General features: G+C 39.5%; 1 protein-coding gene across 2 annotated transcripts in view; it reads left to right on the top strand.

Moving 5' to 3' along the window:
* The window catches only part of UPRT (uracil phosphoribosyltransferase homolog), a 78,442-nt gene extending 63,406 nt beyond the window's left edge, over window positions 1–15,036 (top strand). Inside the window, exons 3-7 of one of the 2 annotated variants that reach the window (XM_081080820.1) lie at window positions 3,483–3,552; window positions 5,115–5,177; window positions 11,468–11,629; window positions 12,524–12,622; window positions 14,769–15,036. In XM_081080820.1, the coding sequence (XP_080936946.1) occupies window positions 3,483–3,552; window positions 5,115–5,177; window positions 11,468–11,629; window positions 12,524–12,622; window positions 14,769–14,875 (501 nt within the window). In that variant the 3' untranslated portion in view covers window positions 14,876–15,036. The remainder of the gene's footprint in view (window positions 1–3,482; window positions 3,553–5,114; window positions 5,178–11,467; window positions 11,630–12,523; window positions 12,623–14,768) is intronic. The other variant, XM_081080821.1, reaches the window with a different exon arrangement.
* The last annotated feature ends 473 nt before the right edge of the window (window positions 15,037–15,509 follow it).

Below are 15,509 nucleotides of genomic sequence, written 5' to 3'. Positions count from 1 at the left end.
ACAATAAAAAACTACTTAGGTGAAAGAGCAGGCATTATATCTTAATCGAATGAGATAACAAGGACCAAGGGCATAACTCACCTGAGTGGATGATAGTTGGGGCCTCTCTGGTCTCTGCAGATGATTGTATAGGTTGTGATATTGGGAGATGTGGGGTAGAGCGTTTGTGTGGTTGTGGTAAGGAATGAAGCTGTTTAGATTTCTAGTGTTGAATATTTCTAGTACACTGTCTCTTCTAGGACAAGGATCCCATTATAGTTTACATTAATTGTATCCTGAATTTATCAGGATTGGCTTCCCTAGCACTCAGATCTTAAGTTCTTTATATTTTAGTCACCCTTCTTCTGGTTTTATGTTCTTCTATAAGACTTGGACACACGAATTTCTGTCCCAGAGTTGCAGGAGAGGTAAGACTCTTGGTTCTCAACCTTCCTAATGCCGCGATCCTTTAATACAGTTCCTCATGTTGTGGTGACCCCCAACCATAAAATTATTTTCATTGCTACTTCATAACTGTAATTTTGCTACTGTTATGAATCGTAATGTAAATATCTGATATGCAGGATGTATTTTCATTGTTCGTGACCCACAGGTTGAGAACCGCTGCTTTAGAGGAATGTTACTAGGAGGAGATCTAGGCTCATCAAAGAAAAGGATCCTCTTCTTCCCTTGCAATCTATCTATATAAAAGGCTAATATGCTAAGTGTCCTTCCCACCTTCTAAACAGTCGCTATGGCACACACTCACCACCAGGGGGAAAATGCTCAATACAGCTGCCATGATGCACACTTGCCATTTACAGAGAAACGGCAGTGAGGACTTGGCCCACAAAGCAACACTCAGCTTCCCCCAAGTCGGACACAGGCCTCACCACCACCCTGGAGTGACACCCCACCAAATCACAGCTGAAGCTCCTGCTGAGACCCCATGGCCAGCCCGGAAATGATAGCTGTGGGCAGCGGGTAATAACATCACATAGCAACACCCGGCTTCCTCTCCCTAGAGACTAGCCCCCTTGCTATTTCTCCACCCCAGGAGCATGACTTGCTTTATAGCCAGGTGCAAACACTTTACACTATAACCAAATGTCTATGAAGTGTTTTCCTATGCCTCATCTCATTTGATACTCACAGAAGTCCTGGAGTAGGTAGATAGGAGACTCAGTGGAATCCTATTTTCTTTTCATTAGCTTGGAAATGGAGATTTAGAAAGCTTAGAATCTTGACCTGACTGAAAAGAAGTAATAAATGGTAGACCTTGAAAATGACTTCAGGTTTTCTCACTACACAGAATATAGTCAAACACTGCTGCAGTTAAATATTTTACCCTTTGTTCTTCCTGCGTGATCTACAATAGTAATGTGTTTCGTGTTGATATTTACTGCTGTGTTGCTGACAATTACCTGAAAGAGAAGTTGGGGTGCTTCACTGGGCTGGAAAAAGTTTAGCTAAATCAGAAAGTAAGTCTAATTAAGCAAGTTTATTCTATCCTATATAATAAAAGCCCAACAACCAAATGGCGGAATGACCAGGGCCCCTTGCCCAGCTGGCCCAGCCCCCAAGCAGGCCTCCCCCACCCTGATCGAGGGCGGGGCTGGCCAGCAAGCCACCCACAGCCCTTTGCCCCAGCCTGTCCTGCCCCTGAGCGGCCCCCAACACCCCTAAATCACTGCCTGGCTCCCTGGTGCATGTACATTTAGTGAAAGCACAAGGAAATAATTATCAGTCCCTTCTGTCCCCAACCAGAGTCTCCAGAGGGCTCTGCTAATACTGCAGCCAAGGTGTGGAATTCTCCCTTCATGGCCTGTAGCCCCAGGAGACCTTCCAAGTTAGCCAAAAAGGTGACTTAAGCATTAACAGGATGGTGGCCCTTTGCTGAGGAATTTAGAGAGTCTGGGTGGGGATTTGGTGAAATTGTGGGGCCTTGCAGATTAGGTGAGCTTTCAATCTCTCTTTAAAAGGGGACAGCGAAGAGGACCCACAGGCTTCCAGGAGCAACAGTGAAGAGTAGGCACATTCAAAAACAGAAAAACTTTTAAACAAATAGACATGAAGATCATATTGGGAAACTGAGGGCAAAGCCCTGGGATTAATGCAAAAATCATTCAAGGGCCATCATCCATCTTGATATATGTTTGCAAACAACACAGAAACAACTTCATCTCATGGCATGTGAAATGCAAAACAGTTCTGTTGTGGGTTTTCTTTTGGCCATCCTTAAAGTATAATTAGATCCAGTGCAGGGGAAAGCTACAGCTTCCAGCATTAGACCACATGGCCGGCCCTGCCCTATGGGCCCCCATTGGGGCAGGCCTGCTGGACCCAACCTGTGCATGAATTCATGCTCCGGGCCTCTAGTGTATATATATATAAAAGGCTAAGTTGAATCGTTCATGCACGATACATATAAAGCTCTTGCTGGTGCCAATAGCACGCATGTGATTCCATCTGTCATTGTTGATTGTGAATTTCATTGACACTTCTATTATAAAGGGCGAATAGTGATATTAATACATTTCCTCTAATTAATTTCCTTTCAATGTGCACGAATTCATGCACCGGGGCACTAGTTTGCTCATAAGAAACATTAACCTCCACAGAAGTTGGTGGTTAGAAGTGAGTGTGCACACACCCAGTATTTATGAGGTTCCTGGACATTCTGTGCGGTGCTGCAGGCTGATAAAGTGCTGGCTCATTTAGCATTGATACTTTTATTGGCAACAACAGGGTGTTGTGTTGTGACACTAGAGCATGGGGGCTGCATTTCTAACAGCTGTTTCTGATTCTCAACCAATAGTGTAATATTGATTGTAGAAAATGTGGTAGTAGACTCCAGGTGCTTGCTTATTGGAAGGAATATTGTATCTGGTTTCTTGTAGTTCTGATGGATTCTTTTCTCTATTCCACACATTAAGATCACTAGGAGCCTTTATTGTTTAGCTGACAAACCCCAATGCATCCAACTGCTTCCTACCACTCATTGGCTTAACTCTATCAACTCATTTATTTCTTATTAAGAAGTTTTAGGCTTTCTTTGGATTATGGTGGGCCTAGTTAAAAACAATCTGAACAATTTCAAAGTACTGAACAAAGCAAAGAAGTTCTCTCTAGGCACTATTTCCAGAGTAACAAGAAGTTTATTACTTCCAAGGCTGTCTGCCATGACTCTTGTCACTTGCTGTAATTTTGCATCTCTTTTAAAATAGCCTGGACTGACTGAATGAGAATCATAAGGCATACTTGAGTCTTTTTATTTTTGGGCAATCAGATGCCTAACCAGGGTTGAATACCTACTAACAAGCAGCCTGGCATTTGGATCTATCTCTATATCAGACACACGAAAGGGGCCCCCTTCCTTCCTCCATAAGCTAAATCCTTGCCTAGTTTGTTTCTAAATTTTGCCTAGTGTTCAGCTCTGGATACTAACAGGTAACAAGAAATTCTTAGCAGATTTTCAACTTATTCTTTCTTTTACTTTCTAGATCAGACTTGTTGTGGAAGAGGGATTGAATCAGCTGCCTTATAAAGAATGCACGGTGACCACTCCAACAGGTAATCACAGCTGTTACTGTAATATTTTTCTCATAAAAATTCTGAGTTAGAATTGGGGGGAAATGGGAAAAAAAAAACAGCCTGCATAAATTAGTATGCAGAATGTGGAGTCCAGGTGGAGCTGTTCTTTTAAACAACTTAATAAACCTAGAGACATTTAGTAAAGAAATTTATGTGGATGACTTTTTGTTAATGGCTTGCTTGTCAATTTAAGTTAAAGGTTAATAAATATTCTTCAGCATGCAGGTGATGCCTTTGATGACAGCCCATTGGGACCAGAGTTAAGAATTGCTGGCAATTTATCTTCATCTCTGTGGGGAAGCAAATGGGTAGACTGGTTTGGCATTAAAACTCCAAATAAAAGGATGAGAAGTAAAAAAGAAAAAGAAAAATGATGAGAATTAGAGAAGGTACTTTGTGCTACTAAAATAGAAAGCAGCCAAAGATCCTTGTTTCAGGGATTTAAAATTCTGGTTTGGTTTTTTAGTAAATAATGAAAGCTGTTCTATTCAAAGTTTGACACTAAATTGGGAGATGAGCTTGCTGCATATTTGCCGGAAGCCGGTCCATCCTTGCTGCTTGACACAGTCGCTGCAGGATAGAAACATCTGCACAGCATATGTTTCAAGGGACCTGGCGTATATAGCATACTGTTCTTAATATGTTTGCTCCCCTTAGCGCTGTGTGTTTTAACCAAGGTCACCTCTCCGAGAAAGGTTGTTTCCCCAGGTAGGGATTTTTCCCTGAAGTTAGGGAGGGGATGAAACTCCTTAACTAAGTGCCAGGCGGGTAGTTAACCACTTTAACTACAAACAATCATGCTTAAGCTACATAATCTTTACTCCCTGGAATGGAGATAAGAAACGCCCTAACTTTTGTAATAGAAATTGACAGGATTAAAATCAACTGGTATAAATACAGATGTAACAAGACAATAAACAGCAGAACCTCTCTGGAGATCCAGACCAGAACTTGGCTGGAGATCCTGGCTGGAGATCCTGACTAGGCTGCTGATCAACTGAACACTGTCTCCATGTCCTTCCTTCTTCGCCGACTCCGTCTACGCCTTTGGGAACCCCTGGACCTGCTGGGGTTGGACCCCGGCACATAATTGAAACAGATTCAGGATGAGACCAAGAATTGTACATGTCTTGGTAATGATTTCCATCTCTTTCTTTTGCTTTTAAAGGCGGAATGGAGGCTCATAAAAGGGACAGAATGAGGAGGCTCTCCTCTGTGGCTCACAGTGGGTGCTGATTGAATTGATGGTGTTTATAGCATTCTTGGAGTGCAGTGATTCTCTGAATTCAATTTGAGGAATATGTTTGTGAATATTATGCTATCATATGTCCTATTTCCACTTGATGAAGTCCACCTCCCCCAATTATCCACACAGGTTTCTTATTAATAATTAAGAAATAACTATGAAAAGTCTTGACTCTTCTCCTTACTTTCACAGGGAACCTAAGACATTATATAGTATGTCTGGACAAGGGGACTTTATAAAATAAGTAGGTTGTTCCAATGATGAAAGATACATTCTTTGGATTTATTTTCAACAGGGTACAAGTATGAAGGAGTGAAATTTGAGAAGGGAAATTGTGGTGTCAGCATTATGAGAAGCGGTAGGTTCACATATGTGTGATATTGTCCATTTGCATGCATATAAACACTTGCTGTTTCCCAGGAGAGAAATGAGATTTTCTGTCACAATTGAAGCATGCTTTAGCTTAAATCTCACTGTGTTGTTTATCCTCATGGTGCATTGGAATCGTGGCCTGTGTGTTGCTGAGTTTGGCTAATTTTAACTGCAGAGCATCTTCCCTAGTGGCCTGCCCCATGGGCAAGCCAGCTGGTAGGAATGTAGACTGGTGCAGCCACTATGGAAAATAGTATAGAGTTTCCTCAAAAAATTAAAAATTGAACTGCTATTTGACCCAGTGATCTCACTTCTAGGAATATATCCTAAAAGTTATAAAACACCAATCAGAAATTATATATGCACCCCTATGTTCATAGCAGCGCTATTTACAATAGCTAAGATCTGGACCCAGCCCAAGTGCCCCAAAGTAGATGAGTGGATAAAAAACTGGTGCATTTACAACATGGAATATTGTGGTATAAATGTACCACTGCAGCAGTAAAAAAAAAAAAAAGAAGGATCTCTTACCCTTTGAGACAGCATGGAAGGACCTGGAGAGTATTATGCTAAGCAAAATAAGCCAGTCAGAGAAAGACAAGTATTACATGATCTTACTCATATATGAAATCTAATGAACACAATAAAGTGATGAATAAAATAGAACTAGAGGCATGGATACATGGAACAGACTGTGATGAATCTCAGAGGGAAGGGGGAAGGGAGGGTGGGAAGAGATTAACCAAAGAACTTACATGTATATATGCCTAGCCCATGGACACAGACAATAGATAGGTGAAGGTCTGGGATGGGGTGGCAGATGGGTAGAGGGGGACAAAAGGGGGAAATGAGAGATATCTGTAATACTCTCAAGAATAAAATAAATTAAAAAAACACCTGTAGTACAAATATACAATGGAATACTATATAGCTATAAAAAAGGAAGGATCTCTTACCCTTTGAGATAGCATGGAGTAACCCGAAGGTTATTATGCTAAGCAAAACAAGCCAGTCAGAGAAAGACAAATATTGCATGATATCACTTATATGTGGAATCTAATGAGTACATTAAACTGATGAATAAAATAGAATCAGGGGCATGGATACATGAAACAAGAGTGACAAATCTCAGAGAGGGAAAGGGAGAAGAGAAGAAATTAGCCAAAGAACTTATATGCATATTAGTGGCCCAGTGCATGGATTTGTGCACATTGAAAGGAAATTAATTATAAGAAATATTTTAATATCACTATTCACCCTTTCTGTATAATAGAAGTGTCAGAGATGAAAGAAAATTAGCTAAATGTATCCTATATAATAAAAGGCTAATATGCAAATTGACCGAATGGCGGAATGACTGGTTGCTATGATGTGCACTGACCACCAGGGGGCAGATGCTCAATGCTGGAGCTGCCCCCTGGTGGTCAGTGTGCTCCCTCAGGGAGAGTGTTCCTCAGAAGCTAGGCTCACAGCTGGCAAGCGCAGAGGTGGTGGCAGGAGCCTCTCCCATCTCCTCTGTAGGTGGGTGGTAAGGAGCGAGGGGTCCCGGACTGTGAGAGGGTGCAGGCTGGGCTGAGGGACCACCCTCCCTCCAGTGCACAAATCTTGTGCATCAGGCCTCTAGTATGAAAATAATATATAAATTGATTAATAAATAAATAATATGAAAACGATGTAATAACAACAAAGACATAATATAACAACACCAAAACATGATATAAAAACAACAAAAACATGATATAAAAACAACATTGATAAAAATAATTACTGATAAATTGATTAAACCTATTCTAATATCTCCCTGTATACCACATTAAGAGTAAAAACACTTTCAGAGTGCTTGACTAATTTCCCTTATGATGAAGTATTTACAACTTTAACTTTAATGTCACACGCTCTTTGAACTCGAGAGAAAGCAACATATAACTGACCATGTCCAAAAACGGGTACAGGTAGGAAACTCTGTCTAGAGTTTGTCCTTGTGATTTATTAATAACAAATGCTGGCATTACAGGAAACTGTCTTTCAATTCGTTTAAATGGGAGGCCAGTGTCAGATGGGGACAAATCAATTCTTGGAATCAGAACAAGCCCTCCTTTTGCAGATCCTGTTAATACTTCAGCTTCAATTATGTTAGGTTGCAATCTTTTGATAATAAATCTAGTCCCATTTTAAAGACCCCATTTATTCTTAAGATTTCTCAGTAGCATGATGATTGCACCAACTTTCAATTTTAATTTATGACATGGCATTCCCAAAGGAATAATACTATTAAAAGAAATTCAATGGGAGTTTTATATGTATCTCGCATGTGTAAATCAACATTTATTTTTAAATTGCCAGTGCACATCATCTGTACCTGCCCGTCAGTCGGACAGTTGGACAGGTGGTCAGTCACTTAGCCTTTTGTATATATAGATATGCATTGCCCATTAACACAGACAATAAGGTGGTAAAGGCCTGGGGTGGGGTGGGGATCAGGTGGTGGGGAGCAAGGGGGGAAAAAGGTGGGGCATCTGTAATACTTTCAACAATAAAGATTTAACAAATATTCAGGGGAGGATAGGAGGATAGGAGGATGCGATAATGCTGTCTTGGGGAGAAGAGAGCAGCTTGAAGACTTATGAATGATGGTACAATTTCAAATCCACAGAACTTTGCATACCGGGCTGGAGAAAATTTTTTTTCTGTTTTTTATTTCTTTTGAGCTGGACTGAATGACCTGTTTAGTAATTTTAGTTTTATATTTGATGAGTATGTGACCATGTAGGCAAATTCATTTAACTGTCATTAACTCTAGGTATTTACAGTTTTTGCTGGCCTCATAAATACTGTATTTGGTTTGAGTACAACTGATTACCCTTATAAGCTAACCTTTGTGCATTAAAATTACATGCCTGCAATTAGGAGCTATGTGTGTTACATAGGGATGATTATTTCTATTCAGCAATTTAATTATTTTTTTTTTCACAAGATACAGGGTACAGTGGAAGCCCCACTTGCTTGCAATGGAAACAGATGGACTTTAAAAAACACACACATATTAGCACTAGAGTCCTGGTGCATGAAATTCATGCATGGGGGGCAGGGACGGTACCCCTCAGCCCAGCCTGCACCCTCTCCAATCTGGGGACCCCTGTGGGATCTGGCCTAAACCAGCAGTCGGACATCCCTCTCACAATCCAAGACTGCTGGCTCCCAACTGCTCGCCTGTCTGCCTGCCTGATTGCCCCTAACTGCTTCTGCCTGCCAGCCTGATCACCCCCTAACCACTACGCTGCCAGCCTGATTGATGCCTAACTGCTCCCCTGCCGGCCTGGTTGCCCCCAACTGCCCTCCCCTGCCAGCCCGATCACCCCCAACTGCCCTCCCCTGTTGGCCTGGTCCCCCCTAACTGCCCTCCCCTGCTGGCCTGGTCAACCCTAACTACCTTCCTGTGCCAGCCTGGTCACCCCTAACTGCCCTCCCCTGCAGTCCTGGTCACCCCTCAACTGCCCTCCCCTGCAGGCCTGGTTGCTCCCAACTGTCCTCCCCTGCTGGCCTGGTCACCCATAACTGCCCTCCCCTGCTGGCCTGATCGCCCCACAAGTGCCCTCCCCTGCCGGCCATCTTGTGGCTGTGAGCACCGCCATCTTTGAGTGCGTGGCATTCAATTAGCATATTCCCTCTTTGTTGGCTATGGGCGCTGCCATCTCTTTTTTAAAAAATTTTTATGAAGTTATTACATATGTTTCCTTATCCCCACATTACCCCCCATACCCCCCCACTCATGCCTCACCCACCTGTTGCCTCTGTCCATTGGTTAGGCCTATATGCTTGCATATAAGTCCTTTGGTTGATCTCTCCCCTTTATCCCCACCCTCCCCTACCTTCCCTCTGAGGTTTGATGGTCTGATCGGATGCTTCTCTGTCTCTGGATCTGTTTTTGTTCATCAGTTTATGTTGTTCATTATATTCCATAAATGAGTGAGATCATGTGATGTTTATCTTTCTCTGACTGACTTATTTCACTTAGCATAATGCTCTCCAGTTCCATCCATGCTGTTGCAAATGGTAAGAACTTCTTTTTTACTGCAGTGTAGTATTCCATTGTGTAGATGTACCACAGTTTTTTAATCCACTCATCTGCTGATTGGCACTTAGGCTGTTTCCAAAGCTTAGCTATGGTGAATTGTGCTGCTATGAACATAGAGGTGCATATATCCTTTCTAATTGGTGTTTCTGGTTTCTTGGGATATATACTTAGAAGTGGGATCATTGGGTCAAATGGGAGTTCCATTTTTAGTTTTTTTGAGGAAACTCCATACTGTTCTCCACAGTGGCTGCATCAGTGTGCATTCTTACCATTTGTGCACAAGGGTTCCTTTTTCTCCACATCCTCTCCAGCACTTGTCGTTTGTTGATTTGTTGATGATAGCCATTCTGACAAGTGTGAGATGGTACCGCATTGTCGTTTTTATTTGCATCTCTCGGATGATTAGTGACTTTGAACATGTTTTCATATGTCTTTTGGCCTTTCTTCTGTCTTCTTTCAAAAAGTGTCTATTTAGGACCATTGCCCATTTTTTGATTGGGTTGTTTATCTTAGTTTTGTTAAGTTGTATGAGTTCCCTGTAAATGTTGGAGATTAAACCCTTATCGGTGATAACATTGGCAAATATGTTCTCCCATGCAGTGGGCTTTCTTGTTGTTTTGTTGATTGTTTCCTTTGCTGTGCAAAAGCTTTTTATTTTGATGTAGTCCCATTTGTTTATTTTCTCTTAATTTCCATTGCCTTAGGCTGTGGGCGCTGCCATCTTTGAGGGCAGGGCAGTCAATGAGCATATTCCCTCCTTATTGGCTGTGGGCGCCACTATCTTTGTGATGGTGTGAGGGTCAATTATCATATTCCCTCTTTATTAGATAGGATGCCCTTTGCTCCTCTGGCTATAAAGTTCTGTTTGTGAACAACTGAATACTTGAATTAAAGTAGCTTTTTAAAGCTTCCTCGTATTAGGATATTCAGGACAGTGTTGTTCAATCTTTTAATACTGGTAAAGACAATGGATATGGGATTCTAAGTTACAATTTCTTCTGTTTCAGTCCAGCTCCTGCCCTACGGCAGCAGCATGGTCCTCAGATGCCTAATGTGTACCAGATGACTATGGGTGATGCATAAACACAGTTGTTTTTAACCTCAAGAGCTACTGGTCAATTTTCACATATGTTAGAAACTGTTTCTATGTTTACAGTAGTGATTATAAAGTTTCTTCTTAAAGTACATGCAAACAAAAATGATTAACTTAAAGAAAAATATTATGTAAATAATAATACAAGTAGAATTCTGATGTAGCCTAAAATCTTTTTTTTTTTTTAAATATATTTTATTGATTTTTTACAGAGAGGAAGGGAGAGAGATAGAGAGTTAGAAACATCGATGAGAGAGAAACATCAATCAACTGCCTCCTGCACATCTCCTACTGGGGATGTGCCCGCAACCCAGGTACATGCCCTTGACCGGAATCAAACCTGGGACCTTTCAGTCCGCAGGCTGACGCTCTATCAACTGAGCCAAACCGGTTTCGGCAAGCCTAAAATCTTAAGGTGGTATGACAATGACTGACTTTTGGAAAACACTTCCTTAAAAGAATTCAGACTCAGAATAGCTCCATGTTTAGAAACCAAGTGGATGGTGGTGCTATTGATTGTGGTTCTCTGGGGCATGGTAGAAGGAACAATGCACTATTTTTCCATTAATTGTCAGCAAAAACTTTGCCACTGAAGTCATTGCTAAGTGATGTCTCCTGATGTCACTTTGATCTAAAAGGAGATCGTTAGGTGTGTAGTCTTTATTCTTCCATAAGCCTTTTATATTTTTTCTGATGAAGTAACAAGTTTAGGTGGCTTAAAGGCTCCCGTAAGTAATAAGAGTAAAACGTTCCTGATATTGGAAAAGCTCAGGGAGCAGCTTGACAAAATACTTTTTTTCTTGTAATCATGGAAAATTTCCAAACCAGCAATAAAACTAGCTTATTCTAGTTTCATTGACCTGCATTAAGTATAAAATATAAATGTATCAGAAGTAAAGCTGTTAGCTTAAGAAGAATTGCTTCTGTCTTGAAGCAATTTTTATATTATATTATATTATATTATATTTATTATATTATATTATATTATATTATATTATATTATATTATATTATATTAATAACAGTCACAAACACTGCTTTGGCCTATTCTTGGACTTTCATTATATCTCCCCTAACCCCCTTTTTCCTTTTTTATTATCTTCTTCAAGGTGAGGCAATGGAACAAGGTTTACGAGATTGCTGTCGATCTATACGTATTGGAAAGATCCTGATTCAGAGTGATGAGGAGACACAAAGAGCCAAAGTATATTATGCCAAGTTCCCTCCAGACATTTATAGGAGAAAAGTTCTTCTGATGTACCCAATTCTCAGTGAGTGGCTTGAGTTAAATCTGTAACCTTTGGTTAGAGTTTAAATTCAATTTAGTGCCTACCTTCTGGGTACCATTTATAAGGCAAAAACTGTTTTTAAATATTTTTTTCTCACTTAGATTTGGAGTTGCCCTAGGCAGTTCACTGGAGAATTTTTATTGAGTGATAAGAGAATATACATTAGTCAAACTTTAATAGTTCCAAAGAGCTTCTTTCTTAGGATGAACACATTGAAGCAACGGATCTATTGAGGCAAAATATATAGAATACAGAAAATATATTGAAATATGTCCCCTCACTAGCCCAATGAGTTATAGCATTGATTTTCTCAAGGATGTATCTATCATCTCTGGAGGTAAATTTTTTTCTTCACTGTATTTTGTTTTCTAAGCTTACTCAGATCATACATAGCATGGTCGCCTGGGGTTGGGATGGAGGGTGGGTGTTAAATTTGATATCTCAAATACTGAATGAATTTTGGGCTTGTTGTGCCTTTGAAAACTGTAAAGTGTATGTTTCATGTCCATCATTAAAAATAATGAAGCTTTGCCCTAACCGGTTTTGCTCAGTGGATAGAGCGTCAGCCTGTGGACTGAAGGGTCTCAGGTTCGATTCCGGTCAAGGGCATATACCTTGGTTGCTGGCACATCCCCAGTGGTGGTTGTGCAGGAGGCAGCTGATCGATGTTTCTCTCTCATTGATGTTTCTAACTCTATCTCTCTCCTTTCCTCTCTGTAAAAAATCAATAAAATGTATTTTAAAAAAAATATTGAAGCTTTGCCTAATGGTGTCTTATGTTAGATTATTAAACTACCTTTGCTTCAAATAAGCATCAAATACATTTTGAGAAAAACGTTAAAGTTGACAGTTCATTTGGTTGTCATTTGATTTCAGGCACTGGAAATACTGTAATTGAAGCTGTAAAGGTTCTTATAGAACATGGAGTTCAACCCAGTGTTATCATCCTACTCAGTCTGTTCTCCACTCCTCATGGTAAGTTCAGCATGAGGCAGTAACTGGGGCTCCATATGATCGTTGGGTGGGTAAGTGTGCATCTGTCCAGCCTCTCATCCTGATAAAAAGTTTATTTGCTTCCACATTAAGTCTAAATCTAATTTTGGTAGTTAAACTTGTGTTTCTTATCTGTAAGCTTAGTGATAATATTTTACACTGTTCTAATGTTGTTCAAATGGAAAAGCATGAACTAACCCCATGGAATGGGATTGTGATTATTTTCCTAGGGGCTCTGTTTGGTAGAGCCTGTAAATAGCCAAAAGATCTCTATATCTCCTGGTTCCTCATATGAGTACAAGAACTGCTCCCAAACATCAAGAAATTAGAGGTTCTAGATAGCCCTGTGGTCTTACTTAAGTAAGCTTTGCAGTGTGAAGCAGAGCAGAAATTTTTAAAGTTAGACTTCTGTTCAAAGGGCCTCGTGAGAAAACTATGTTCTCCATTTCTTGAGGAAGTTAAGCCTAATTTAAGACCATACTTTTTTTGCCATGCAATCTATGACAGTTATGAAAGTATCCTAATAAAAAACATAGATGCATATAGAAATATTTCATGTAAGAAAACAATTTGAAAGTATGTAAATGGCTTACGATAAGGGAATGGTTAAATAAATATATATTCAAAGGATATAATATTGTGTAACTGTTAAATCATGTTTTTGAAAAATAATGACATCAAAAAAATCTATTTGGTGAATGTAAAAGTGCAGGATAAATAAATAACAGCATTATTTAGTGTTAAATGTTATTACCAAGTTCTGAGATGACTAATACAAATTATGACTATTATGACTACCAAAATCAGACTTAGATTTAACATGGAACCTAATAAATCTTTCCTCAGCAAGAGAGGCTAGCCAGATGTATAATACTATTTCAATTTTCATTTTAAAATGCACATACAATATTAATAGTGGTTATCTTAGGTTGGTAGGAGTCTTAAGTGATTTATTTATTTTTTAAAATATATTTTACTGATTTTTCACAGAGAGGAAGGGAGAGGATAGAGAGCTAGAAACATCGATAAGAGAGAAACATTGATCAGCTGCCTCCTGCACACACCCCCACTGGGGATGTGCCCGCAACCAAGGTACATGCCCTTGACTGGAACCGAACCTGGGACCCTTCAGTCTGCAGGCTTATGCTCTATCCACTGAGCCAAACCGGTCAGGGCAAGTGATTTATTTTTTAACTTTTTTATATTTTCAAAATGTTCTACAGTGAATTTGTATTTGTTTCATAATTGAAGAGAAAGAGATATATATGACTTCTGTTTAGGGCATTTCCTCATTTCCAAAGGTTCCAAGTTTCAGCCAACCCTGAATCGGTTATGAAGTATCCATTTTGGAAGGGCTATATTCAGTAGGCCATTGATTATTTTGCTGTTTCCTAATTTTAAAAATTACCTGTAGTTCAAATGTTGATGGTGACAAGGAGTAACATGCTTGGTCATCCTTTTATATATAACAGGTGGCATTGTAAACATTGAGATAACCAAATAATTATTGGGTTGTCTGCCTTTGGGGGTAGAAAACTTACTGTGTTAGTTCTAATAGTATACATTACAATATTGTACTATTCTTTAACATTATAGATGAAAAAATCATATTCTTTGGTAGCCTTTCGATGGCTTTTTAGTTTGAGTGGGATACTAGCTATTCTCTTTCCCTGCTCCCTCCTTCTACCCTCCCCACAAAAGTTAGAGTACTAATTTCTTAAAAGCTAGCTTGCTCTGACATAACCACATTGGCACTTCTTTCACAGTGTTCCAGTTGAGAAACCATCAGCTTAAGTATGATCCTACTTTCAGAGAGAACTATTTTCTCTTTATTCCAGCTGCCTTTAACTGTAACTGAATATATTTTTCAAATCATGGATATGAAATAATTGATTGTAAGAATTTATTAGTGAGTGAGCGAGGGTGTAATCTGACTACTATCAAAGCTTTTCAGATATCAGACATTAAAAAACTAAGAGACCAAATCTCATTAGGTACTCAAAGGTCATTGCTCTCTATCCTCTGTCAATATGAGGCCTAGTGACTGACCGTAAAATTCCTGAATTCAAACTAATGTTACCAAAAATCCTGCATTAATAATAATTTTCTTCCTTTTATTTTTTTGAAGGTGCCAAATCAATCATTCAAGAGTTCCCAGATATCACAATTTTAACTACTGAGGTTCATCCTGTTGCACCTACACATTTTGGACAGAAATACTTTGGAACTGACTAAGTTATTAAAGGAAAGTTAATTACCTTGTGTAATATTACAGTTATATTTTGAGTTTCTATCTGTTTTACTGATTCACTTGAGGACTGGCAGAGAAAATTGTATTAAAGATGCTTTGTAACTTTTGGAAGTGGGTATAGTAAAAAGAAAATATTTGAGGTTTCTTTATTTGGTTCTTTCTTAACTGTCGGCACCAAATTCAACAATGAAACACACACAACTCTTAGAAAATATTTTAATAATATTCTTATGCCAATTGCTTACCTCTCAGTACATTGAAACTGTTCCCTAATTTATTAACCTCTCTTGCAGCCACAAATAAACCCAAATGGGAGTAAGTTCTTTGGCCCAGTATAGTTTGCATTTTGTGTAGTTTGCTTATAGTTCTAGGGAGTTTTCATTTTTGTGGCTGTTTTCACCTTCCTCTACTATTTACTTTCCAGTACTTTACATGCTGGTAACTTGGAGAGGATGAAAAAAATTCTTCCAAGTATTTTACATTTCCTTAATATCCTCAATCGGCAGACCCAGGATATATATAATCTTTTCAACCAAGCCATTATGTTCTTCCTGACTCATTTCCTACCCTATGTAGTGCTGGTAGGGTATTGCAGTGAAAAAATGGTGGGGCATTTTC

This window comes from Myotis nattereri (assembly GCF_964212035.1).
Source record: "Myotis nattereri genome assembly, chromosome: X".
NCBI classification, from domain to species: Eukaryota; Metazoa; Chordata; class Mammalia; order Chiroptera; family Vespertilionidae; genus Myotis; species Myotis nattereri.
Note: the sequence above shows the minus strand (reverse complement) of the source record. Positions and strands in the feature narration are given on the sequence as shown.